At 40.5% G+C, this 26,358-nt stretch overlaps 4 protein-coding genes across 13 annotated transcripts in view; 1 reads left to right on the top strand and 3 right to left on the bottom strand.

Moving 5' to 3' along the window:
* Nucleotides 1-5,452, top strand: part of Asap (ArfGAP domain of ASAP) — a 51,060-nt gene extending 45,608 nt beyond the window's left edge. For all 4 annotated transcript variants that reach the window (XM_077423527.1, XM_077423526.1, XM_077423523.1 and 1 more), the window contains one exon: nucleotides 381-5,452. In XM_077423527.1, the coding sequence (XP_077279653.1) occupies nucleotides 381-596 (216 nt within the window). In that variant the 3' untranslated portion in view covers nucleotides 597-5,452. The remainder of the gene's footprint in view (nucleotides 1-380) is intronic.
* Nucleotides 5,453-5,796: 344 nt separating this feature from the next.
* On the bottom strand, nucleotides 5,797-14,777 carry Smg (sterile alpha motif domain containing protein 4 smaug). 5 transcript variants are annotated; one of them, XM_077424097.1, is made up of 9 exons: nucleotides 14,378-14,777; nucleotides 12,201-12,500; nucleotides 11,774-12,092; nucleotides 11,404-11,639; nucleotides 11,211-11,321; nucleotides 10,583-10,957; nucleotides 10,337-10,496; nucleotides 9,963-10,218; nucleotides 5,797-9,875 (listed from the first exon to the last, which is right to left on the bottom strand). In XM_077424097.1, the coding sequence occupies exons 2-9, from the start codon at nucleotides 12,412-12,414 to the stop codon at nucleotides 9,708-9,710; spliced, it is 1,839 nt and encodes a 612-aa protein (XP_077280223.1). In that variant the 5' UTR covers nucleotides 12,415-12,500; nucleotides 14,378-14,777; the 3' UTR covers nucleotides 5,797-9,707. The 5 variants fall into 5 exon arrangements, with proteins under 5 accessions (XP_077280223.1, XP_077280218.1, XP_077280220.1 ...); XM_077424092.1 differs by having other exon boundaries at nucleotides 12,201-12,531; nucleotides 14,378-14,776; XM_077424094.1 differs by having other exon boundaries at nucleotides 12,201-12,528; nucleotides 14,378-14,776.
* A 619-nt stretch (nucleotides 14,778-15,396) lies between these two features.
* On the bottom strand, nucleotides 15,397-17,461 carry Yippee (yippee zinc finger protein). Its single transcript, XM_077424113.1, has 2 exons — nucleotides 17,094-17,461; nucleotides 15,397-16,748 (listed from the first exon to the last, which is right to left on the bottom strand). Exons 1-2 carry the CDS (start codon nucleotides 17,252-17,254, stop codon nucleotides 16,550-16,552), a joined length of 360 nt encoding a protein of 119 aa, XP_077280239.1. The 5' UTR covers nucleotides 17,255-17,461; the 3' UTR covers nucleotides 15,397-16,549.
* A 957-nt stretch (nucleotides 17,462-18,418) lies between these two features.
* Bbx (bobby sox) lies at nucleotides 18,419-25,703 on the bottom strand. Of its 3 annotated transcripts, none has more exons than XM_077424100.1 (8): nucleotides 25,495-25,703; nucleotides 22,619-22,819; nucleotides 22,010-22,462; nucleotides 21,718-21,899; nucleotides 21,371-21,493; nucleotides 21,177-21,284; nucleotides 20,713-21,032; nucleotides 18,419-20,439 (listed from the first exon to the last, which is right to left on the bottom strand). In XM_077424100.1, exons 1-8 carry the CDS (start codon nucleotides 25,519-25,521, stop codon nucleotides 20,351-20,353), a joined length of 1,503 nt encoding a protein of 500 aa, XP_077280226.1. In that variant the 5' UTR covers nucleotides 25,522-25,703; the 3' UTR covers nucleotides 18,419-20,350. The 3 variants fall into 3 exon arrangements, with proteins under 3 accessions (XP_077280226.1, XP_077280225.1, XP_077280224.1); XM_077424099.1 differs by lacking the exon at nucleotides 25,495-25,703 and adding an exon at nucleotides 24,956-25,390; XM_077424098.1 differs by lacking the exon at nucleotides 25,495-25,703 and adding an exon at nucleotides 23,835-24,186.
* Between the last annotated feature and the right edge of the window lie 655 nt (nucleotides 25,704-26,358).

Genomic DNA, 26,358 nt, shown 5'->3' with positions numbered 1-26,358 from the left:
TTCATATCTGAATAAAATGTTATTTTTCTTGGATATATTTACTTATTATAATCTGCTTTAATGACAATTTCAATCAATTTCTTTCTTTTTTCCAATTCGGCAAAGAAATGAATAATATCAGTTAAATAAGGAGTAAACTATTTTATTCGTGAGTTAATTAATTAAACGATGTCTCACATCATTCGCTCAATTCGCTGTATTTGTAATTCTCCTAGAATTTCCAATATTCTCCTATTTTCTGGAGAACAAACATTCTCAAGCTTGTCGTCTCGTGACAAAGGTACGAGCAATAAAAGTGCTTGCTTCTGCCAGACGGTCGAAACATGCACGTTACGGTATTTGCCGGTTCTACGAATGACTTTTTTTCATTCCATCCCCAGCCAACGTCGTCGACTTTGAGTGGCCTGCGACGCTGCCGGGCCCTGTACGATTGCGAGGCCGACAACGAGGACGAGCTGTCGTTCCGCGAGGGTGAGGTCATCATCGTGACGAACGAGCAGACCGACGATGACAACTGGATGGAAGGCGCATTAGAACGGGCGCCGGAACGGCGGGGCATGTTTCCGATTAGTTTCGTACACATGCTACAGGATTAACATTCGGTAAGCCTGAACTCGTTGGCGAGCGTCACCAGCACTGCCAGTTCGATGAGCGTCGCCAGCCTCGGCCGTAGAAACTGGCTGAGGAAGCCGAAGGAGTGATGCCGATGCCATCTTTCCGTCGTCTCTTCAGAATTGAAGCAGTCATAAGCGTCTGAAGGAAGAAACTTTGGATATTGACGAGCGCCGTTAAAGAGTTTAATCCGCATCTTGATTCTCTCATTTTTTTATGTTCCCTAGGAAAATCGATATTTGTAAGAAATTGGGATGAAAAGTGCATCAACATGGGCAATTTTGCACCTGCAAATGGAGTAAATACTTTAGAAAATCAAGTAAAATAGAGATATACATTTATTTTATTTTATTTATTTTTTTTTTCAAAAGCACGAGACAAGTTTATGTGTTTACTCTGAGATTAGATTCTTCTTTTTTATAAGGAGGAAAGTTCATTTATGTCAAAATATATAATTAGATATAAAAGGTGATACACATTGAAGTTCTATTGTTACTGGTATAAATTATATTACTATTCCTTTCATTCGGTAGTTTAATTACGTGTAAGTTTGAGTTTTAATGTTCCGGAAGATCTATACAGTTCTGTAAACACTAAAAAGATTCTAAAATTTTTATCTACTCCGGCGCAGAGTTATTTCTGCTGATGCAATGATATTCAATCCTACTTTACGGATGATTCTTTTAAACCGATCAAATATCTTGTGATCTTTTAAACCAATCAATAAATTTTAATTCACTCTTTGTCGTCTTATAATGCAACATCAACGCGTACCAGAGAGTCTTTATATTTTAAGAAAATTAGAAAGTAAATTACAATTTACTTTATTCAAAAATTAATAGATACCTCGAAGATTTTGCACGGACTGTAATCAATACGTACGCCATGGATTGTGTTAACTGCGTGTGATTATTGAAAAACCCGAGTATTAGTGTCTTACGCCGGATGACAATCATATTGAAACTATCGAAGGCATGTGACTATTACAGTCGATAATGGATAAATCGGAATTTCGTCTCGTCATCCGGACATGATTACGCAGCAGGGTTTATCTTTCCTCGAGAAGGTGACTCTCGATTTTTGGAAACGAGGAGGAAAAGAAACTGTACAAACGCCGCGATGTCGACATTCGCGGGTTTCCGGTGTTTGTCGAGGAATGTTGTATCTGAAGAGTTTATATATGGAGAGATCTTATATGTATTCGTCTAATTCATATTATATACGGTACGCAATTGTTCGCATTGTAATCTAGTTGCAAGATAAAAATCCGGCTAACAAAGTATGACGTCGAGAATGACGTTGGCAAAAATAGGTACGTCGCACGTTGCAGCGGCTAACGTTAAGATCGGAATTGAGAATGATTCTCGATATCGCAGAACCGCGACGCTAAAAAGAATGTGATATATATATATTATATTTCAGAGTAGATTATTAGTTACTATGAAATAACGCACGTACGAACAAATTGTGAGACGAGTTACATTTTCCATACCAAATGAATAACGTAGAGATAACGTAGATTTTATCCGATGCATTTCGGTTTACATGGAGAAACGCCCGAAAAAGAACACACACAAATAAGCATCTATCACACAACGGAGAAAACGTAATAAATATATAATGATAAATAACTATACGTAGCTTAAAAAATTATAAAAGAGACTCTTAAATGCGGATTAGAAGGATATGAGCTTTTGGTGATTGTACCAGTGTCTAGTGAAATCCTACATAACACACTCTGGCGATTGGAAGAGTGCTGGAAAGAGATACGCACGGTTTTGATGTCTCGCCGTTTGTACGTTCTATTGATCTGGCGCACACTTCTTTTTTTTGTACTGCCAATAACGGATCGATTTAACGTAGGGATAGATGAACTCGCGATACATAGAGCCGTATTTATATTCCGCATTTAGCGCGAAATAATGTCGATTCTAAGTCTAGGATTACTGTTAAACGCGATCTTCGTACGAGACAAATAAATCTCATAATCAAACGACCACGTTTGGCGTTAAATGTGAGAATGTACGAATGCGAACCGTAGTCTTTAGCAGAGCGGAGAGACGATTAAATTTAGCGTAAGAGGAGATGTGGGGAGGCGAATTTTAGCGTCGAGCACGAGATGTTGTACGCCATACACCGATATTGCATGACAAGTATTATTAGCGTACACGATTTAAGGAAGTCGTTATGTACGACTGTGTGTACATTTTTTTTCTTTCTGTAATGCCATACTACATATTAGTCGATCCTCAAATAGAATACGGGGCTCGAGACCGATTATTAGCCTCCACGTAAGCGTGCTACGAAACATGATGAAAACGTGTAATGTGACGCGACAGACGGAATTCTTCACGTCGCGTTGTATTAACAATATTCTATTTGTACGAGACCAAAGAGGATTTTGCGAAAGGAGAGAGTCGTCGAAAACGGAGCGTTTGCGGAGTCATTTTAGTCTATTGGCGTTTATCGGCAAAATCGTTTCCCCAACGGAACGGGGAAAGCTGTGCAGTGAAAGCGATATTATTAATAACGTAATTACATACCGCTGCCGGTCGGTAAAATGACTCCACAAATCGCCACGATTCAGTAAACAGTTTAATCGACGTGTGTTCGTCGTGTAATATGATCGTTTCAATCGCACACAGATCGTGTATCGACGGCTAGCACGAACGATTATTGAAACCTGGACTGTTTTCGTTACGATTATTATAAAGCTTTGTACATAGACGAAAACTAAAGTATCCCGCTGCAAGCTATTAGCTGTGACACTATCTCCTAAATGTAATTGTTTGGTTTAAGGATGCAACGCTTAACACACATACTTCTTCATCCAAAAACGTTGCTACTAGGAGTTTCGAATATTTTCCGGTTTTATTCGTAGAAATAAAAGTATATCCGAATCCTTATTTATATATGTAGATGTGTGTGTATACATATATTTCTTTCTGAAGAGTGAACCGTTTAAATTTTCTTTTTTTAATTTACTGCATTTTATTATTCTCGCGTTTAAAGAAAATAGATTTTCTTATCGACAGTTTAAAAAAAAATAATCAACTCATAGTTCGCAGTCTATAGAATTCAGGAGAGAAAATGGGAAAGCTAAAGATGTCGTTACCGAAAACAATTTTTTCATAAAGATATAGATTCACTTTTATGAAAAAATTGTTCTGCTTTAAAAAGAAAAGAATATATTACCTGTTATTGTCTAAAAATAATATAAAAACGATATAGATGGGTATATTACAGAATTTTTAAATTCAAACTACTGGGTTGGGAATTTATAATGAAAATTCTTCAGCGAGGGCGCACTCTTAGCATTTTCTGTACCCTCTTAATCATCCTCGAAAAATCTTTCTTCGACGATACTTACATAGCAGTAACATGAACACCAAATGCCCATGCAGTCAAGTCGTTATCACGTTTAGGCAAGATAAGATTGTTGTCCTGGAAACTGTCAGTTTGATAGAAACTTCTATAGAAAAATCTTGAATATCCAACTGATTAAAGAAAATAGTTTCGGTTCGATGCAATTCTGTTTTTAAGTCAAAGCGATAAAATAGGTAAGCTCGCCTAACGATACATAGCGCTGTATTGAAGTTGTATCTCGTCTATAACTTCAATATGCAATATCTGTAATAAACGAAAGCGTGATTAGCTAAACTATTTAACACTAAATTAAACAGTCTCTCACCTCATTCTACGTTGTCCTGGAATTCATGAATTTCATCGCAAACGCATCAACAGTGTCATGTTGATCTACGTTCGTAACAGTAAAAACGTATCGTCGATCTATGTAAATACGTGTATAGACAAAGGTAGAATTTACGCGCCCGTGTTATGTGTATGCGTGATGAAGAGAGGAAGCGAGATATAAATCGATGTTTATATATATATTATACCGAACATATATATTAAATTACGATTTAACTTTAAGTATGTGGATACTGTCTATTTAACTGTACGAATTAAGCGACGATTGATCCTTTGCATTTCAAACTCAAGAGTAGTCGTTAGGTAGGCCGTAAGTATTTATTATTATTTTGTAGCCACTTCGTATACTAGACGGAACGCGTGAGTGTATAGAAAACAAAGGGAGGTTCTTCAAATGTTTGGTACGAACAGCAAAGTGCACGAGCTAATACGTTGTACTACCACCGTGATTAATTAAATTCTCTTTCTCTGTCTAGCTCTACATTACAGCTCGAGAGTCTGAATGAAAAATCTTCCATCAACATTTTCTAATATTAGCTACTTAATTCTCAATCAACACAAAAGGAGAGACGTCTAAAATTTCAGGAAGATCTTTAGATCGTTTCTGTTGTCTGATCTATCCCTCATGCTGTACGAGTGATGTAGACAAAAAAATGGCAACGAGATTTTAATCTAATCAAGGCTGTCAGTGCAACTTAAAGGAAGGTAGTAAATTCATGAGTGTGTAATGGCCCCGTTTTATCAGGGAATTCAGCGCGAATCGTTTTGTAATCGTATCCGATATTTCAACAACCTTACATCGCGATTGTGAGAAGATATATATAATATATTGCATCCCTGCGTGTGTACGTAGCCATTCCGTTAGAGATGGTGGGTGGGAAACGAAGAAACGATGACGACGCAAGTCGATCGAACAAAATTACACGATTCTAGATTCGGCGTACGCGTTTGTCGCCGGCACAGGTCTAAACATTTATATATATTACACGGAACAGCGGATGACATTGTATCGACGTTTAATATTATCTTTCACCGTTGAAACTGTGCACAACGTTCCCGGATAGGAACGCGACTTCAGAAATGTAACAAAAGAAGAAAATAAATGCTGTTTAGAGAACTACAAAATCAATCACGGTTCTCTTTCATTTTTATACCATCGTCCCATCTGAAAATCCTACCATCCGAATACGTAACAAATATTTAAGATAAGTAGATGAAATCACATTTTTAACTAGACATAGCTATGCAAAAAGTATGTGATGTGAAGGTGATGACCTTTAAAAAATTGATACCGTGAAATATTAACGTTGTTTTGTTCCTTTATCAGAAAATTGTTTTAGATATAATTTCTTGTAATAAGATAATGGAATAAAAGATAAACGTTTCGGAATCGATTTCTCTTCGCAAATCGATTCTCTCCAATTTCTGTGTATGCAGGCTTAATATTAATAAATAATCGTAGTACGCGATGTATATGCGTATGAAAAATCTTTTATTGAAAAATGTTCTTTCACGCTACAACATCAGTGTACCTCGTCTATTTAACTTTTTATAACAGTACAAAAATTGCATTTTTACAAGTTGCCCAGCTTACTTATGTGACTAAGGTATCCCCAGTTAGCAATCTGACGAAGGGTCTTATTACGACTTATCTAATATTATCCGGAAAAGCTGCGGCAAAACGTGAACACTAGTACTCTCCAGCGAGGGGGGGTGCAAGACCCCGCGTACAAGAAAAAAGCGTCTCGCGGCGTGCTTTCCGGTCGCGCGACGCGCTTTCTTTAAAGTAAAATCAGTCGCTACGACGCGTCGGTCCTATATGCTTATCCACATCGGATCTAATTACCATTTGCTATCTGGGTCTCGTCGTGAAAGTCCTCAGCCGGAAACTCGCATCGTCTTGTCCTCGAAATCGCAATCAAGGAAAATCATTCCGACAGTCTATTATGATTACTACTGTGATCATCAGTAGCGCAACTCTTAAACAGTTGATGGTCGCTGCAAGTATCCGGCCAAAGCACAACCCGCGAATTTTTTACCCAAGTACATAAATCTACTTTCGTTCTATCCTGAACTTGAGGTCAACGAGCGGATAACAGAACGCGGCGAGCGTGGTATACATTTTACCGCTATCCAAATTAAATGGATAGCCAGAGAACCCGATATGAATGTAACGAGTCAAGCAAATAAAATGTGCACACGCGTATGTGCAGATAACCGCGAGGTGGAAAATCGCAAGGAGTTAAACGTAAATATTAGTATTTACATACCAATAGAATTGATATCGCAATGAGACGCGCGAACCGAATTGCTCCATTAATATGCAAGTACAGGCTATGAAATGGAAAAATTTCGCGTTACCTTTTCGTGACCGTCGTGACCTACTACATTTTCTTTTATAACTACAAAATGCAATAAGTGCATTTTACATTTATTATTAACATCTATCTTATATCGAGAGAGAGACGCTTCCTTCGTGATTACTCGAAGTGCTTGCTTCCTATACATAGGATACATATTAATCCCCTTGTGATTCTCCACTTTGCGATCAAACGTTTCAGTCGAGCATCTCGTCGATTTGTTTATCCGCTCGTTTACACTCGTTCGCGCGCATCGTCGGCCCACGCGCCTTCGAAAATCACGTAACAGACCGCCGCCGACAGTTAATTTTGAGCAAGACAGGCGTCCATCGATCCTGACAGAGATTGTTCGAGTTACTAAGTACATATGTTTTTACGCTATTCCGTAAAGCTTACCACAAACAACAACGACGCTAGATTAATGATCGATTCGGCAGAAAATTAACGTAGCGGCGGCTCCGATCCTCGGCAGGATTGATTACTTTTTTTCTTTTTCCCCTGCTTTCTCTTTTTTTTTTCCTTTTAGCTTTGATCGCTTTACGTATATGCGGATAAAATCTCTTTGCATCCTTCATCATAGTTTCAGGTCCTGCCTTTGTCAGTTGGAGATTAGATGCTGCGCTTCAATTAGATGAAATATATAAGTAGTAATTCTACGCTGAATGAAATTCCTGATGTCGCTTAGGAGCAGTCTTTGAGCTTTTTCACATGCATTCTCGCTCGGATCGCTTCACTTATTGCGTGTATAACGTGGCGAGTACGAACATATGTATGTGGTTTGTGTACGCGCGTGTACATGTCCTATGTGTACGTGTGTAAGATTATATGTGTCTTCTATCTCTCTTTCTCGAGTGTACCCCTATATAATTCTGGTAATGCGTGTATGTAGATTTAATGTACAATTAATTAACTATACAGGTTAACTGGTAGAAATTAGAAACGTATCGTTTGACTAGCTTTTGATCATCTCTCTTGAAATTCGTGGAGTTTCATCCTTCGCAATATATATGTATATAACCGATCGGATAGTTTTGGTGCTGCTATTGCCGCTGATCGAGTAAAAGATATCACGCGTGTGTGAAACGAAATAATGATTAAGTATGGTCTCATCCCCTTCAGTGTGTACGATTATTATTAAATATAGACAGTTCTTAGCTTTTACTTAGCAGGATACTCCTGGATTCGAGAAATCACCGCGCGATCTTACACGTATTACCCTCTAGCAGAATATAATTGTTACAATAATCACTAATATAATATATACTAATTAACTAATTTCATCTTCCTCAACCTCGGTACTCTCCCGCTCATTTTTTCTTTTTAATCTCTTTCGCTCTTACACTTTCTCTCGCGCGCTCGCTAATTCTTAATTATTTTGACAAGTTTTTCCTTCTTCGCAGTCTTCTCCAATTATTCTATTCACGCACGCACGAAGTCCGCGCGAACGGAAGGGATAGTAAAGCATCCAGATAATCTAAATCGACGGACCGTGGCGCGTGAATTATTCAGTCTTTCGTTATATATATTTTTTTCCCTTACTCCACGTTACTCGGTTATTATTCACTAGCGTTATGCGATTTTAATAAATTTAATTTTCTGCTTGCACGAAAAAATATTATGCTACATTACTCGCGACGCTACTTTAACACATGCTAAATAGATTAGTTACGATGTATGCTTATAATTTAAAGCCACAGATTTCGATGTCGCGCCATAACGTATAGCGCCAGTCTACCTCCCTCGAATTTCGCTGCTACTTTATAATATCAAATTTCTATACCTCATACGTTTGCTCGTCCATCTTCACGTAAGGCCCTTAATATCCATTATTGTATATTTACTCGCGTTTTCAGCTTATTATCTTATAAAAACAAGAAAAAAAGGAAATAAATGGGATGAAATCTGTCAACCAAATCGAAAAATCACGAGATCTGTGCGTAAACTACAAAGCATACACGCCGCTATACGTGCTTCTCTCGGGTACAGTTGAGATTAAGTTTTAAAGATATAACTTATGCGACAAAGCGGCAACCCTTTAAGTATGCTCATTCTCTAGACGGAGTATAGTAGTAAAGAGCGACAGTAACAATAATGAGAGCGATAGTAGCGATGATAGTGGAAATAGTAGTAATAGTGATAGAGTAGTAGTGGTAGTAGCAATAATAGTAGTAGCGATAATAATAGTAGGAGCAATAGTAGCGCTAGTAGTAATGTTGATAGTAATAGTAGTAAAAATATAATATTAATAATAATAATATAGTAATAATAATAAAAAGAAGTAAAATCAGTCCAGTTATTAAAAAAGTGACAATTACGTTACTATAACGTCTCCGCAGCGCTTAAAATCAGACGAATTCCATTTCGTAAAATGGATAACACAAAAAATAATAATGCAGAACATCGCGTGGTGATGTAATGTCATTTTTCCATCTTTCTTTCCCCGTATTTTATATGATCTAAAATTCCTTTCTCTCTTTCTGTCTGATAAAATTCTATCATATACGCATGTGTGTGTATATATATATACTTCTTCTTATATAATATCTTTATATATACGGTTGCAGCAAACAATCGAGGAAAGAATCTATCTTTCTAATAGCATTTGGCTTGCTAAATTCTGTCAATTAAATAATACAATTGCATCGGACATAATAAAAAATAATATGTATGTAATGTGTATTCGTGTGTGTGTCGTTTGATCTTCAAAGAAAAACTTATCTATCTCTCAGCAATGTCGCACATGTCGGACATTTCTTTTCCTTCATTTGGTAGGGATATTAAAGCATAAGTGTGTGTATACGCAGGTATTTGCACCCCAAAAAAAAAAGTATGCGTCGTCCCCATTGCAGTATCACTTTTAAACGATGACTCAAACATGCTGTTTGCCAAAACACGAGCGAGCGCGAGATAGAGATGACTCGCGCCTTGGCGAACAAAACTTCCCTCGTTTTCGAGGTCGAAAATCCAAAAAAAAATTGTTGAAAACGGGACTTACGATAAATCCCAGAACGCGTGTATAGAAGATTAGGCCTCGCCGAACCCACCGATCGCTTGCTCGGTCATTCTCAAGCAGAGAGACTGCAGTCGAATATCAATTTCCGGTTCCGTCGTCTCATTCACTCCGTTGGCAGAATGTTCCACAAAATGATCACGCGGCGCACTACTTACATGTTGCAATGATTTCTGTAATTGCTGTAAGATAAAAATCGAAGTAATTGTATTAATAAACGGAATATATTGTCGGTCTTCAAGATTATAAAAAAGTAAATTCTTCATTACCTGCATGCTGGTCTCTTGTAAACTCGATCTCTTCTCGGTCGTATGTATCGCACGCAAATTACTCATATTCATGTTATTCATATTCTGATTCTGATTATTTTGCAAATACGGTGTAGATATACTATTTCTATGCGAAGCAATCATAAACTGATTGTGTGCGTGAGTACTGTGAATGTGATTCAAATTCAAACTTGGCTTCCTGTGCTGCTGCGGATTCCCATATCTCCTATTATTATATCCGTAGTTATGCTGCCACCTAAAATTTCACATGTACGTGTGATCATGTCGAAAGTAACCGCACATTTACGCGACATGTCAATTTACTCGTATTTCTAAATAAATATTTTTTATCGAGAACGTATGTCTTAGCTTACTTTTGAGTCGGTCGCGGATTGCCAAGTCTACTACGCCACTGCTGCACTTTCTCCTTCTGATTCGGGGTGAAACAGTCGTGCTGCAATACCTTTTCCAAAATGTTGACGCACGCGCACAAAATACCGTCCTCGACGCTTTCCAAAGCCAATCTACTGCACACTAAAAGAAAAAATCGAGATAACGAAATCTTTCACTCATTCTAAACGAAATTTTAATAATAAAATTAGAACTCGGTTTGTACATACGTTTGCCAAGCACTTTCGTAAACTGCGCAGGGATATCTTGTGGATCGCTCTCTTGACTCGGCTTCATAGGAGTGGTCAGAATCGTCTTAAGTTCTTCCATTGTATTAATGAGTAGTGATGGACCCTGTGAGAATGAAGTGTTTTGCATGCCGTCGCGGGCACTAGGCTGCACTAGACCCTTTTCCAGATTTAAAAGTGTGTTATATCGCTGTTGCAGTTTACCGATAGAGAGAGCCAGCTTGTGTCTAGCACCTTTCGTAACACCTTGCTCCGCTAATTGATCCTCCGTTAATCGCAGCATATCCTCATAACTCATGGTAGCGAACAAATAACTGTATTTATGAAGTCGTAATGTTTTAAGCCATAATTGTACGTCTAAAAAGAATAAATATAATTAGATTATAATTAGATATCGATGTTCTTATCCATGAAAGAGAAAGTATAAGTGGTCAGAAATGACTCCGAAAGAGAAAGAAATAGTTAAGACTCTCTAGTTTAAAGATAAATTTATATAAAATACAAAGATACTTGAAAACATCATAAACAATGTAACTTCTTCCGGTCATTTTATATGCTATTGATCAAATAACATAAAAAATTGCCGCATTAATTTATCGCATCAATTTACCTCTCATGCCACTCGTGAGCGAACGATTCGAAGCGTCATCCAAACGACCTTCGCTACCGCTACTCGCACAGGAACTCTGCGGGCTCAGTGGACCCAAACCAATAATATTGCCTATGTAAACGTAAGTCATTTAAAGAAATGTATACGAATACAATATAAATTCATCTATATATGAAATATATTTGGAAATTACTGGCGTGATCTCCAGAGACACTAAAGCTGCGCGGCTTGTGCCTGGAAGCGTTTGTGTTATTGGTTCGGTCGACAATTTCGAGATGATGTGGCGGCGCTACCGGTGGTGTTAAGCTATTGGAACGACGTTGACGGTTAACGGATGTGGGAAAATGTAAATTAAACGTGCCGCCCGGTTGCGTGTTAAACAGATTTGACTGATCATGTTTGGAATTCCTCTGCCATAGACTTTCCCATCTTATAACATAAAAAAAAAAAAACAAATTTAAAAAGATATTACAGATAAAAGAATATTATGATTGATGTCACATTATTTCAGTTATATGAAATATTATGATTATCGGACCACATTATAACGCAGTTTAATTCACCTCATTGGAGTATTTGGATAATCTTCGAAACTAGAAACGGGTGGTGTATTGCTAATACGATCTTCCAGATCTTTGAGCCATTGAGTTAAAAGACGTCTATCTTGATTAGTTATGGCTGGATGTATCAAAGTGTAGCTCAAAAGCTGCTGCGTCTTTTCTGTATATTGTCCCGTGCTCACGCAGTGGTTTACTATATCCGGTATAGCTACTAGATAGCTATTTTTGCACTCTACATTCCCGGGTCTTAGTAAGGGCAAGTGTGACAAGAGTTGATTAATCGCGAGCTCCGTTGACTCCGTTGACAACGAGTTGATGTAGCCTGCAATACAAAATTTTTTATTGTTACGTGTACTACATAAATACGATATACCTCGTTAAATCACGCATAAAGTTATTCGAGAATATAGAACGTAAGTACTGTAATTACTCGGATTATTGGCATTCATTTCCTTGGTGCCCAATTCTGCCACAGAGTGCAACGAGTGTTCTATCGCCTGCGAGAGAAACCTCGCCTGTACCGCAGGTATAATACGCAGTAGCGCATAAAGAACAACAGTCTGTTCGCATTCGTTCCACTGGGAGAACACGCGAGTGAGCTCGCACACTTGTTCGTTAAAGGGAATACCGGTTGTCCACTTCATTTTGAATCTTCTAGAATCTTTCTCTTCTTCCGATGCAGCGTTTCAACCACTGCTCAAGCCAAACGCACAGCAGTCGTGCTCACAGCCTTTAAGTAGTTGACAAATGTCAGTATTCTGCTACAAAAATAAACGAAATCCAAATCATTCTATTTAAAAAAATCACCTGTCTTACATTTTTTATAAGATTGTGTTTCTTCCAAAAATATAAACACAGTAAATTATCCCTCTAACGTTACAGTGTTTGTAAACGCGGTTTTATAAAGAGAATGTAAGAATAAGCGAGAATTTATTTTAAATGCAAATTCTAACGATACAGTGTAGGTTTGCCTTTTATTGCTGAATCGGACTGCGCTGAAACTTCCTTCTCGCTTTCGTAAAATTTCAAATATATGTACCTATATATATATATATATATATTTCACTTTAAATATAGAATATATAAAAAAAAAACAGTTCTAATGTTTCAGCTTGGAGGTCAAGTTAATCGGTTTAACAAATTTTTTTATCTAGTAAAATAAACTTAAAGATGTTTCAAAAATTTTACGAGAAGCGACATGCAATTTGTACACAAATCGCGCGATTACGTACGTGTCTCGCAAAGATTCGTGTTTTGAAGCCGAATGTGTCCTAAGCAGATGAAATGCGTGTTTTGGCAGTCGCGTCGCGAAATTCGAGAAGGCCGTCGAAGGCCCAAGAAGAAGGCGTCTTCTGGTTGTCGAACGTGGCACGCACGTTGTCGCGTCGCTGCTCGTTCGAACGATCGAGGACGAGCCCATCGGATTCGGATTCGTCCTCGAGTACCGTGAGCGACCTTCGTCGCGCGCGACAGCGAGGGCTCGGCGATAACGGCGATCGCCACGCGACGCGTCTCCTTATCGCCGGTGACGAGACGCCGCGCCGAGACGCCAACCGGGGACACACCGTCTCGTCACCCGTGTATCTCCGACAATCAAGGCGTCGAATTCAAGGGACGTGGACGCGACACATAACCTCAACGCCGCTCGCGTATGCGACACGCCAATAAGAGAATTCCGCTGGGGTCAAGTTTGTTTACCCCGCGCGCGCGATGCGTGCGTATTTATAGCCTTTCCTGCTGCGATCCGCGTTCGGCGGTGCAATGGCATCGCGCGCGCGAGACGATGCGAGATGCGACGTGGCGGGCGGCGGGGGAGGGGAGGCGAGCGGCGCCTCGCGAGAGAGAGAGAGAGAGAGAGAGAAAGCCGATAAGATGTCTCCTGGGTTATCTTTTTCTTCGCCGACGCCGAAAAGCGTCGTCGGCGTCGCGTCCGAAGGGAATTTTCGCAATCCCGTTCGCGATTTTGCAGGAAATTCACACATCCGACATCGGTTCGCCTTCGCCCTTGTCGCCTTGTCAACGTCGCGCGCGCTGCCGTCGCGTGTATGCGGTGTATGTACATACTTACGTACATACATGTCTGAACGTGGCTATGCGTGCTTGCGCGCGTCGTGCGCGTTCGACGTCACAAGCGGGGACCAGCAAAGAGAAACAGAAAGAGAAAGAAAAAGAGAAAGAGAAAGAGAGACACGGCGATGCGAACGTATACAGTATACACGTCGCGGCGGGGATGGAGCGACGGAGAACGAAGGGACGAAAACAAGGGAGGACGGAGAGGATCCCCCGCCGGCCCCGCCGGGATTGTCGGGAACGATCTAGACTAATCTAGAGAAATCGATCGACGATGGATCCTCGGTAGAGGCGAACGACGACGACGCGGGGACAAGGGCGATCGCCACTGTGAAGCAATTTTCGTCGCCGACGGACGCATCGCCAGGATGCGTCCGTCGGCGACGAGGCGGATAGCGATATGCCGCTCACTACGGTCGGTCGGTCGGTCGGTCGGTCGGCCGTCGCGGGCGAGCACGAGCTTTCTTTCCTCTCCTTCTCCTCGCCATCGCATCGTCGCGATTCATTCCCGCGGTCGAGCGCACTTCTGATAATTACCGCGACAGTGGACCGACGTAGGCACAATCTCCGCTGGCGCGCGCTCCTTCCTTCTCCGGTGCGACGGCGACGACGCACAGTTTTTACAGCATTTTACTCCGGTGTCCGTACGGGCGAAGCATCCATCCACCATGCGGCGCGATGGGACTACGTGACCACACTGCGGTTCGTCGCACGGACCGTCGCCAGTCGCCAGTCGGCCAGTGATGCCCGTCCGTTGCCCAGAGAAGCGGAGTCCGCCGTTCGTGCGGCCTCGGCTCGCGTCGTCGCACGCCGCGCGCGGATTGGCCGGCCGCCGGCCGGCACGCAGCGCCCCGACCAATCGTGGCGCGCCCGCGGGCGCGGTTCGTTTGTCCCGCGGGTGCGTCGACCGCGCGCAGCTTCACCATCACCCCGAACCGAACCGAACGGGGGGCTCCGGACTCCGGGCTCGCTAGCCGACAGACGCGGCGCGTTGGCATCGCGATAATTGAATTCGGTGTTAAAAACGCCGCGTCTGGCATTCGAGAACACGAGATTCGGAATATCGCATTTTTATGAAGCGCGTCATAAATTATTATTATTCGAAAATATGAAAAATCTGTAAAAAGGAATCTCATTTTTTTTGCGCGTGTATATAAATGATAAAATTTTATATCCTCTGTGTGGGCTCTTTTATATTCCATTTCTACCAATGTAGATTAACTTTATTTACTTTTTATCTTTTTCTAGTTCTCTAAAAATTAGAAAGATAAAAAGTAAGTTAAACCGAGATTAAAATTAATCTACATTGATAGAAAATTAGAAATGGACGTTAGGAGCTAACTCGTTCGTTTTTATCGCGTGGCAAATGCTTCGAATTTCTTGCTCAAGTTAGGCAGCCAAATATAATGACGAAGCCCTAGCTTCTATCTTGCTTGTACTTGCCGATATAGCACGATAAGTAGATTAAAATAAAACTCGATAAATCTCTTTAAAAAATCGAGTATGATAAAAAAATTGTATAAAACTTAGGTATTTATATAGAATGTGTTAGAAGATTATGAACGCAGATACGCGGATTTACATTTATATATTACACATAATTCGATTTACATTACATACATCATAAATACGTCGAGATAAATCGGCACGGGAAATACTATTCGATTATCCGTTTAATTGAAAAGACAAATCGACATGATCGAAAATACTTTGTTATGAAAACAATTTTTATATCGCGTCATTTATCTTGACTTTTTATCGTTCGACTCTAAATTCTGTTAAGATTGAGACAATTTTTTTTTTAATTTTTGTTCTCCATAGAACCGTTATCTAAAGTACCAAGTAAACGCTTCAGTAATATTATTAAGTTCATATATCAGCGTCTCACATTCAAATCTAAGTGACTCGCTTCTATGTTTACGTTGTACGCGACCTTCATTTCTTTGGAGAGTGTTCAAAGTTCCCAAAACGTGACTTTCACGAGATTTTGAATATCTTCTCTTATGGATCTTCTCAATTTATACCTGCGTACTGTATCTGTATATACCGTACCTATACTTGAGAGACAATTAAATACTTCTTAAAGATTTATCTTGGTACGTTTTCCCGAGAACAAACCCTTAAAATTAAGTATCCCAGGCAATCGTATTTAGCGCTAATTATCTAACGTTACGCGCACGTGAATCTCTGCGCGTTGTTACTTCCGTCAAATTTATTGCAAGGACGTAAATAAGGCTGAAGGCATAAATAAATGCTGTCCAATTTACATCTATTTTGAACTCGTCGATACACGCTTTCTTAATTTTCTCGACAAACACATTTGCCACAGGTCAGTTTATTAACGCACTACAAGAAAATACCAATGATGTTTACTGTTCACACTTAAATGTAGATTCAACAATTGTCGTGAATAAAAATCTAGTGCGAGGCTAGATCAAAAAGCAAGCGAACTAAACGAGGCTAAGAGAATCCGAGACATTTCCTTTTATAAAATAGGAACCGTACCATATTCACGAAAATGTTGAACGTCGCTTATCACGATGAACCCAACGTCGTCGGTACTTGTTCGCGCACAAACGAGTCACGGGCACTAACCAAGAATCTCTCGTAATTGACGAGATTAGAAAATTATAATAACTTATGCGAGAGATCCTATGTTAGATTATTTCTTAACTGTATTAAACGCTACTTGGCATAAAATATTTAACATTATTGTTGAACATTGTGCTCCGTCAATCCATCGCTCTCCGTGACGAGAGCTCGTTCCAGGATAACGCGACCCTCCTTGTATCGTTGTTGCTCGTCTGTCGCAAATTCATACACCCACCCAAGTTTTGCGTCGCAGTTTTTACAGCTGACATCTCGGACCATGTGACGACCCGTCAACATGACTCTGTCTTGAACCTCGCTACGCATTACATCACAAAGTTAAATGATGAAGAAACACAAATGTATTTACGTATAAATGTATGAATTTGATATTTACATATCAGTTTTAAGCATCGTCATACACATCACTCGAATTTTATACTTTTCAACAGATGGCTCAATTGTAAAACGCAGGAAGAGAATAAACGAAGAAGGAACAATTGGCAAGAGAATACAAGTTAATATATAATAAATATCTCGTTAACGGTAGGTCCTAAAAGTTCGAATGTGAAAACAAATTGTGCGGAAAAGCTCTTCCATCGAGTCTTTACACGAACGGTCTTGTGCAACAAACAGAAGGGATAAAAAAGGGCCTAGAGTTCACCTATAGTTCAAATTGACGACTTTGTTGAAGAGGAAAGCGCGTCCCGTGGCACCCGTGAAGCGTGTGCTCACGAGTTGTGACCTGTTGGTGAGATTGGTGTCGCAGGAGGCGCAGGAGAATAGACGACTGCCACCGATGTGCTCGAGGAATATCACTCCCATTGCGAAAGGCAGCTGTCGGGACAACCCGTCTGCGATCGATCCGCGAACGGACGGCGTTTATTTATCTCTAGCGAATCGATGAGAGTCGATACGTTGCTGGAAACGAAAGTCACACAACCACAACTGTCAATGCTGCCACTGCCATATTGCTCTCTCTCTCTCTCTCTCTCTCTCTCTCTCTCTCTCTCTCTCTCTCTCTCTTTCTCTCTTGTTGTTTGTGTATGTGCTACGTGTGTGCTTGCCAAATGTGTACCAACATTACCGACAGTCGGCGGTGGAATGGGAAGAATGTTTTTACGGTACGTCACGGCTCATCGAAATGTGTAGAGGCGAAACTTCCAGCGCACTTTCATAACTTTCAGCGCGAGATAACGAACGGGGAGAAACACAACAATACTTGATTCTCAAAACTGCAACAGTTATTGCGTTTCATCTGTGTGTAAAGGATCAAATCAATTAAATGTAATATTAAAAAACATTAAAATACACGATTAATCAAGAAAATAATTTGATTTTTTTAACTAGCGTGACTATTTAGATGCAAGAAATACCTCGATTCAATCCGGCAGTATACCCAACTTCGGGTGCGCGGGCATAAATAAATTTCAGTAGACATCCGTGAAGCTGTGAAAAGTTAGTTTGTATTATAAAATTGAAAATAAATATAAATAATTATTAAATTATGAAAGTAAAAAAATTGTATATAAAATATAGAATATATAATTATATAAATAATAGACATATACAAACATAATGTATTATCTAAATTTATTAAATATAAGTTATTCAATGTGTGCCTGTGTAATAATTCATCTGTATATATTGTGCATATATTTATTTATATATTTATTTTATATTAATATTGAAAATATGGACACCAAACATTCATTGTATAAATTTTAAAAATCTTATTTTTTTAATTTGTCAAAAGAAAGTTCTTGTAGCGGGCACAAATAATAATAATATAATGCATGCTTTTATAATTCTGAATAAAATTATAGAATCCATAATTATTCCAAAATTAATTATGCCACTTATAAGTTTTGTAACAACAAAATGTTACGCATGTTGCAGCGTTCTGTAAAAAAACAATATTTTTCTGATTATAATAAATAAAATAATCAGAGTTCACGACAGACTACACAATTACAAATCACATAGGTATTACATCAAAATATTATATCTTTATTATTCATATATAAATGTGGTATATAATATGTACACGTATATAGATTCATGTAAATTATACATTCTTTTAAAGCTAGGTACATAGATGTTTTGTGCAGTAAAATTCGAAACATTCTTCCCTGATTTCGATAAAATCGTCCGATCTTTTATACATTGGCAACTAAGCCCGATTGTAAAGTCCTGCAGCAAGACAGTCTCATACTGCGATAGGTACAAATGTAAAAGCCAAAATGCGGTCAGAAGAGCGAAACGAATCGAAAATATATTGTTTGGTCGGTTATTTCACTATATTCATATCTCTTCAAGGCACATTTGAAATATAATCAGTACATTCTTTTGCAAACTACGGAGAAACCTATTAACGTTAGAAAACGTTGCGTAACGTTACATCCTTCCTATCCATTTCACAAAGAGTTCCCAAAGTTAAATCGTTAATAAAATTATAGAGTTTTATATACACACACGTATAGAAAAAGAGAAAAATAGAGTTTTATACATGTCACAGAGAATGAAAATACAAGAGAAAAGAAAAAGACAAAAAAATCATTAGAAAAATATAAAATATTAATAACTCCTTTTTTTAGCCAAAATCACAGACAAGTCTCTACTTTCTCAAACAGAGCACAAAGTCGCATCCTCTGGTCTTAACGCTAAATATACAATGTATATATAATAAGATATATGTATATATATATATATATATAGCCGATATAAATATTATAAATATACATTCACATATGCAAGTAGTCTTATCACTCTATTACATGCATACACGAATATACGCGTATTTCAGTACATAGAGATAGTCATCTAACATGCACTCGTGTATACACTTGAAAATCTATAAACATTTAAGCTGACACGTGTAATATAACGTGTATAGCGTGTATGCATGTATAACATATAAACAATGGTCGCACATATATCCATATTTTGATTATACCCTTTTTGATGTTCAAGTCGGATCGTAAAGGATATTCCACATCTCGTATCTATATATAATACTGCACCTATACCTATGTACATCGAATGCTGATAGAATAAAATAAAATAAAAAGTAAAGTAAAATATATTTTCGCTTCTACACATTATTGGAAATAATAATGAGAATAAATTCTTCTCGAGAGTCACACTTTGCGCCCAGTAAAATCGTCTTAATCATGCCAATTCACGTATGCGATTTTGTATGTATAAAAGAATAGCAACAAGAGTTAAGAAAATAAGACATAGATAAATCTTCCTCGTGAAAAAATAGAATGTACAAATCCTTGCGCGTTCATATCCCGTTCTACTCATTCAATTAAATCCATCTTCGTAAAGTCACAGCTCCGCATTATCTAATCAGATTTATTGTTGGCATTATTACGATTCATAGAAATTCTTATGAAGATTTTAACGAGGAATAGATAAAAGTATGGATAATCAAGGATATTACCATAATTATCGAACTTAGTAACACATGACAAAATAATTACTATTTGCATTAAAATAATCAATTATACTAGATAACTTAACTGTTTTATGTACAACTAGGAAAAACATAAATAATAAAGTAACATATCTATTCCAAACCGTAATTGGAAAATGACTTTTCACAAAATAAACTGTAAAAAAGATATCCTTTACCTTCCTATCTTTTCGATAAAACTGTTATTCCAAATAAAAAGAATACGTCCCTCACATACTGAATAATGGAATAATCTATAGTCAATAGCAGTCGTAATATTAATATTTGTAATAGTAAAGATTAACAATAAAGATATTAACGATAATCATTATGTTATCGATGCTGTAACAGTATCGTTTATAACAGCACTTGAAAAAGTATGTTTTAATAGTCCCGGTGATAGGAAATTGCATGGAGAAAACTTAATAAAGTTTTGGTTTCTATAGTGCGACCTTACACAATTAAGCGTTATTTTTGGTAAGTTTTGTTCTATTGGCGGCAACCGTTGCAAGACACGCTAGAGCTTCAAGATCTGGAGACGCGCACCAAGCTATCAATGTGCAAAATATTAATTAAAGCTTATGTCATACATACAAATTTGAATATTTAATAAAAGTATCAACGTGTCCTAATGATTAACATAGGAATTATATCTAAAAATAAATTGCAGTAAGGCTTTTATTCGCGGTATACCGACAATTATACAGAAAAAGAAAATGTACTTTGTATATTTTCTCTGACCGTAATAAAATTAGCCATTAATGTAAATAAAAGCACATATCAATACACATTTTCAATTAACTTATTAAGAAAAATTACTTACATTTGCTTTGTTCTCGATCCTCAGAATGTTTGGTAGAATTTATTGCCGCAGCATTTCGCGTGATGCTTTGCTTTCGTGCTTTCCGTTTCTGGCTCCCAACAAGATGGGCTTTCTCCGATTCCTCGTAACTCTCATTTATTGTACTAACTCTTTGAGTCTGACTACCAGAAGACGAATTATTTTGATGTTTCTTGTTAGCCGAGGAATTGAATTTTTGCAAAATTTTCTTTTTTTTCGTCCGTTGCTGTTTCTTCTTTTCTTGAAATTCCTCCAGACTCAAAGACGGCAATGCCTCGATTTTCTTCTCCAAATTAAAATCTCTACAAAAATATTTATGTATATAACACACCGAATAATATACTGTTTATAATATGTCAGATATCAGATGTATCTAATACAGTATAAAATATATTAAGATAAAATGTAAGATGTTATTTATACAGGAATAATTTCGAAAAACATACTCGGCTCGAAATCTTTTACGTGCTGTCCAAGGTCCATAATCCGCTTGATCTTCGGCACCTTCAGTTTCCGTATCTTCAGGTTTGGAAGCTTCCATTTTTCCTTCGGCACTAAATATATTTTCAAATTATTTCTATGTATAAAAAAGATTAGCCACAGGCCCTGAAAAAACCTAAAATATGAAGAAATACGTTACCTTTCCACAAGATGTTCTAAATCTCCACGAGAACTGTTTCCTCCCTCGCTACTTAAGGAATCTGTTTTTTCACTAACGTTTGAAGAAATGGAATTTCTTCTTTCATTTGGACGTTCATCGTGTCTAGGACAATATAAAATGTATTTCTTAACATTATAGATGACAAAATAGACAATAAAGTTAGATATAGGCCCGTTTATTTTAGCTGAATTTTCGCACGGTTCATCTTTCCTCTTTTTCTTTTCACGTTGGACGGAAAAGGAGAAAAGATAAACCGTGCAAAAAGTTCAGCTAAAAAACGAACAGACCTTATTCCGTATCTCAAGAAAAAAGTTTTAATTACTTACCCATGACTTCCAACTATTCGCCTTCGTTTGCCTTGTTGACCCGAAGGCCCGATATTCTGCTCGGCAAGAAATTTTTGGTAACGTAAACCTTTACACGTCCTTTCGCTACGAAAATTATTCTCTTCCGGTAGCGTACGCGTTGTCACGAAAGAATTTATCGTATGTTTATCACCTTCTATGATCTAAAATAAATTTTTAATTGATTATACACCGCATAGGTACTAACGATGTACCGTTACGATTGAAAATATTTCAATTAAACTTGTACCTTCATAAGCAGCTCGATTCTTACCGTTTCGCGCTGTTCGTTGTTGTTTGACTCAGCTCTTTTTCTTTTCTTTTCGCCAAATAGGTCTGTCTTGCAGTCCCTCTTCTGATCACTTTGGAAAGGTGATTCCGCATACTTCTTTTTGGGTGGTTTTGGTGGGGCAGAATCAATTTCTGCAATACCATTGACGGTCCGTTCCTCGGACACCTCTGACTTTTGAGGAGTAAAGAGAGAACTGAGCCCACCGATCTGCGATTCATCCGCTAATTTGCCCGGCTGAATCGATTGTCCGTCCCGTCTGTCTGATTTTGCACAATCGGAAGACTCATATTCAGATTTGACACTATCCGTGGATCGCACACCGCTACTCGACTCTTGCTTCTTGTTGGTAGGCCTAGTATTTAAAGTACGTAGCGGAGGTGCTGGTAATTTGTACCACTTGAAGTCGGGATTTGCGTTTAGAAATGCATCCTTGTACTGAAAAAGAAATAATTATGCCGCGTGTTGTATCTGTCTTTCCATATACACATAGATCTAACGGTATAGTTGGATAAAATAATTTTATTCTTAACACGGTACAACTTTATTCCGCAAAATGACCGGTTCATTAACTTTTCACACGACTATCCTTACTTCCTGCGCGAGATTTGTGTAGGAACGTTTCTGATCGGGACGAAGGGTTGCCCACCATTCACCCAAGACTCTGGTGACTGCCCTGTTTTCCAAATGCGGAAAGCCAGATCGCACCGAGCCACGATGCCTCTTACAAAAAATCAGAAATGCATTCATGGGACGTCTCGCATGATGGGCTGGTTCCCCGGCTTCGCGCGATTCCTGTTTATTTACACAATAACCTGCGTCATTATATATATTAGACAAATACATAAAATACAATAAAAACCAAATAATAGCCGATTCACACGCGTCATTTATTTATATTCACGTACATATTAAAAACCTATGACAAAGAACGCACAATGATAAGACATACGAAATATATTCGTCTCGTGTTCTCATTTAAAGATGATTCATAAACATATATCCAGATTGCGTCCAAATAAACACTGTAATAAATATACGAGAAACATCTATGTAACGCGATGCAACAATAGATTGTGCGTATTTCACAATAGCTTTTTGATTTAAAATATCATTTATTCTCTTATACGTATATTTTATTTAGAAAGAAAGAGAGAGAGAGAGAAAGAGAAAAGAGATCACTGAAAAAATAAATATGGCTTATTTTTAGTAAGACTTATTATCTATATCTAAAATTCTAAAAAAAAAACAAAAGATCGGTCTTCACACAATTCTGATTCATCTTTGTCTCTAATCACAGGGAAATATCTACGTCGCATAAACGTATTCAAAATTTTTGTCGACCAGCGACTTCTAACATCCCGAATAACATTATTAGCAAACTAGGATATTCCAGGCAACGCGTTTGACAAGTTCGGATAAACAACAAAAAATGCGCCGTTCCCACTCCCCTGCATTAGGAAATATCTATCATGTGTATCGTCAAGTTTTGCATCATGGCCATAAGTAGCCATGTTGCCGGGTTGGTGAAGCGGAAGCCTCAAAGTGACACAGCTCGTCAAGTATCCCGGGTCGCGTATACGATATTATACGCCCGGTTGAAACTTTTGCGCTCGACATTGATCCACATCTAGCCGATTTTATCCGACCCCGAGCTCGAAGGCGCACGAAGAAAAAGAAAGGGAAACGCGTTCTCGTGGATCTGGCGATACCAGATCCCGATCCCCGCGGTCGGCCGAAAATAAACGAGAAAGTTTCGCCTCGCGCGGAGAGCGCAGGCAGGCAGGCAGGCAGGCAAGGAAAAGCTTACAGTCCTGTTGCACACAAAATGGATCATGTGCGGCACAATTGCGACATATGTCTCAACGGGAGAGCGTACACGGGGCCGTGCGAATGGGGAAACGGGAAACTCGTCCGTCCGTTTATCCGTCCGCGATCGAAGGCATCGGGCGATAAATCCGCGCGTCTCTCTCTCTTCTCTCTTTCTCTCTCGGGCCGCGCCGATCGGCGAGGTTCCTTCTCTCATGCAAATCGTGCGCCGTCGCGCTTATCCGCGACGATGACACGACACACACGGCCGTTTCGCGACAGGGAGCCAACGCGAAGCGTTCCGTCTCGTAACGATTCGACACTCGCGGCTGCAAAGCTGGGGGAAAAAAAAAGAAGAAGAAAGAACGAGACGCGCGTTCATCAACGGGAAATGCAAACATATACCGAGACGTAGACGACGGAAAGGCGAGATTCCCGACGATCGAACGGGAGAACTTCCGCGAGAAAGGAGATCGGCGCAAAAGGCGGACGGAAAGCGAATCATCGCGGATCGCGGCCCCTCGCCGCGATTTCTTTATTCCTTCTCGATCGTCGATCCTCGCGACGTCGTTCTCGCCGGAACAATTCCCTCGACGTCGGAGCGTCGCGGAGACAAAAAATTGTCGCATATGCTTTGTACTCGAGCACGAAACATCGCGACCGCCCGCCCCGGAAAGAGCTCGTCCCTCTCGTGCCAGATTTCTCGCACGAGCGTTCACGAGGAATTCCCGAGGGGCGTAAAGGCGGAAGGAAAGAAAGAAAGAAAGAAAGAACGAGGGAAGGAGACGGGACACGGTATACCCGTTGGACGGGAATTCGAGCAGCGCCCCGAGAGCTGTCACGCGTTGAAACGCCAGAGCTCGCGTCGAACGGCTTTACGACTCTACTTCGTCGCTGCGCTGCGCGCGGCGCGCCTCGAGCCTCGATCGCACCGTCGGCGAAGGTTCCGCGCGGCCGCGGGGGTACCCCCTCGCAAGAGAGCGGATAAGAAAACAAGAGCGCAGCGCGACTCCTCGGCTCCTCGGTCGTCGTCTCTCGCTCTCTCTCTCGGAGGAGTCTTTTTTTCGGCTTATCGGGGGGGAAAACCAGGGAAAAACGCACAACGCACACACGGCCACTCACGTCGCGATCTTCGTGATCCTCGTCGCGCATCTTGGGACGCGATCGCACCGTTCGTCGCGCACTGACAGCTGCTCCGGCTGACCGATGTAAATACGGGCGACCGACCGCGCGATCGCGATTATCCGAGAATGCGAATGCGGGGGGAGGGAGGGGGTACGCGCACGCGAGGGGGATCCGTCGTCCGGTCGTTCCGTTGTTCCTCGTCGATGTGACCAGTCACGACCGTCGCGACGAACGTCGTTTCCGTCCTCGTCCACCGATGTCGCGCAAAAACGACGGAAGAACGTCTCGGTCTCGACGTATGCGGTATACGTCGCGTTCCCCGCACCCGCACTCGCGGTAAACGGCGGCGAGAGAAACGAGAGGCGGATCGCGAATCGCGCGTCGTGACTTTTGACACGAAAGCGACGCGCCGCGCGCGCACGTTTCGCCCCGCGGGATCGACGGGGCATGCAGCGCGACACCGCGCACCGCGCCGCTTCGGTTACCGCCGGCGCGCGGTGGTGAGAAATCCGCGCGGCCGCCTCGCGCTCGCTCACCTTGCGCTGTTGCTCGTTGGCAGCCATTGCTGATTTCACTTGACAATTCACTCAGCGGCGCACGATACCTATACGGACACGACGGGGCACGGATAAAGGCCCGTTCCACACTGGCCCGATTGGCCGTGCCGCGTGCCGCCCGACGACCGACTCGCTCGCGTCTCGCGTCCCCACGTCCACCGTCCTTCTCTCACGTTTTGCGCTTTGCGCGAGCACTGCCCTCTCTCCTCCTCCTCCTCCTCCGCCCTCGTCAAGCTGCGTCAAGCTTCCCACCGACGCGCACGCTTGACACACGGACCGCACTCGGCCCGCGTGAGAGAAAATTCTCGTATAGGGGATACGGTATACAGCGCGCGACGTTTGTTTGCTCGTTCTACGTCTCTCTTTCTCTCCTCTTTTCCTCGTTTCTTTCTCTCGCCAGACGCACGCGTGTCTAAAAAAAAATATCGTAAAATCGTAATATCGTAATGTCTAAAAGACGTTTCGAAGATATCTTCATGACGTCTTTTAGGCAAGCGCGCCGTCCGGGTCTCTCTCTTCGTCTCTCCCTCGTTTCCCAGCACGTTTTCCGGAAACGAAGCTCGCAACCGCGATCGTCGGAAATCGCGGAATCCCGGAGATATCTCTTCGCCGACGAGCTTTTCCCGCGCGTCTTCGCCGTCATCTCTACACCGGGAGGCCGGGTGCGAGGTGCGAGCGATCTCGGGAATTCACGTCGGCGTTTCCGGCCAGCGTCGAGTTCCGCGCACCGTTGGGCTCTTTGAATTGTCGCGCGCTCGCGCCCCCGCGAAAGTCCCTAGGCGGCGCGCGCACGCCGCGTGACGCGTGACGCGTGACGCCGCAACAGCTGATCGCCGTGCGCAG

Source organism: Temnothorax americanus, unplaced genomic scaffold (assembly GCF_048541705.1).
Source record: "Temnothorax americanus isolate GAGA-0224 unplaced genomic scaffold, ASM4854170v1 Scaffold8, whole genome shotgun sequence".
NCBI lineage: Eukaryota > Metazoa > Arthropoda > Insecta > Hymenoptera > Formicidae > Temnothorax > Temnothorax americanus.
The sequence above is the reverse complement of the archived record's forward strand: the minus strand, read 5'-3'. Positions and strand labels throughout refer to the sequence as shown.

Excerpts from the sequence above, each read along its gene's own strand:
- Yippee (XM_077424113.1), bottom strand. The coding sequence starts at position 17,254 with ATGGGAGTGATATTCCTCGAGCACATCGGTGGCAGTCGTCTATTCTCC. Across the intron at positions 16,749-17,093 it reads GTCGTCAATTTGAACTATAG|CGAGGTTCAAGACAGAGTCA; the intron begins GTGAACTCTAGG and ends TGTAATGCGTAG.
- Smg (XM_077424097.1), bottom strand. The coding sequence starts at position 12,414 with ATGAAGTGGACAACCGGTATTCCCTTTAACGAACAAGTGTGCGAGCTC. Across the intron at positions 12,093-12,200 it reads AATGAATGCCAATAATCCGA|GCTACATCAACTCGTTGTCA; the intron begins GTAATTACAGTA and ends TTTGTATTGCAG. Across the intron at positions 11,640-11,773 it reads TATCCAAATACTCCAATGAG|ATGGGAAAGTCTATGGCAGA; the intron begins GTGAATTAAACT and ends TTATGTTATAAG.
- Bbx (XM_077424098.1), bottom strand. The coding sequence starts at position 24,050 with ATGAGAGAAGGAACCTCGCCGATCGGCGCGGCCCGAGAGAGAAAGAGA. Across the intron at positions 22,820-23,834 it reads ATTTTGTGTGCAACAGGACT|GAATCGCGCGAAGCCGGGGA; the intron begins GTAAGCTTTTCC and ends GTAAATAAACAG. Across the intron at positions 21,900-22,009 it reads ACAACGAACAGCGCGAAACG|ATCATAGAAGGTGATAAACA; the intron begins GTAAGAATCGAG and ends AATTTATTTTAG.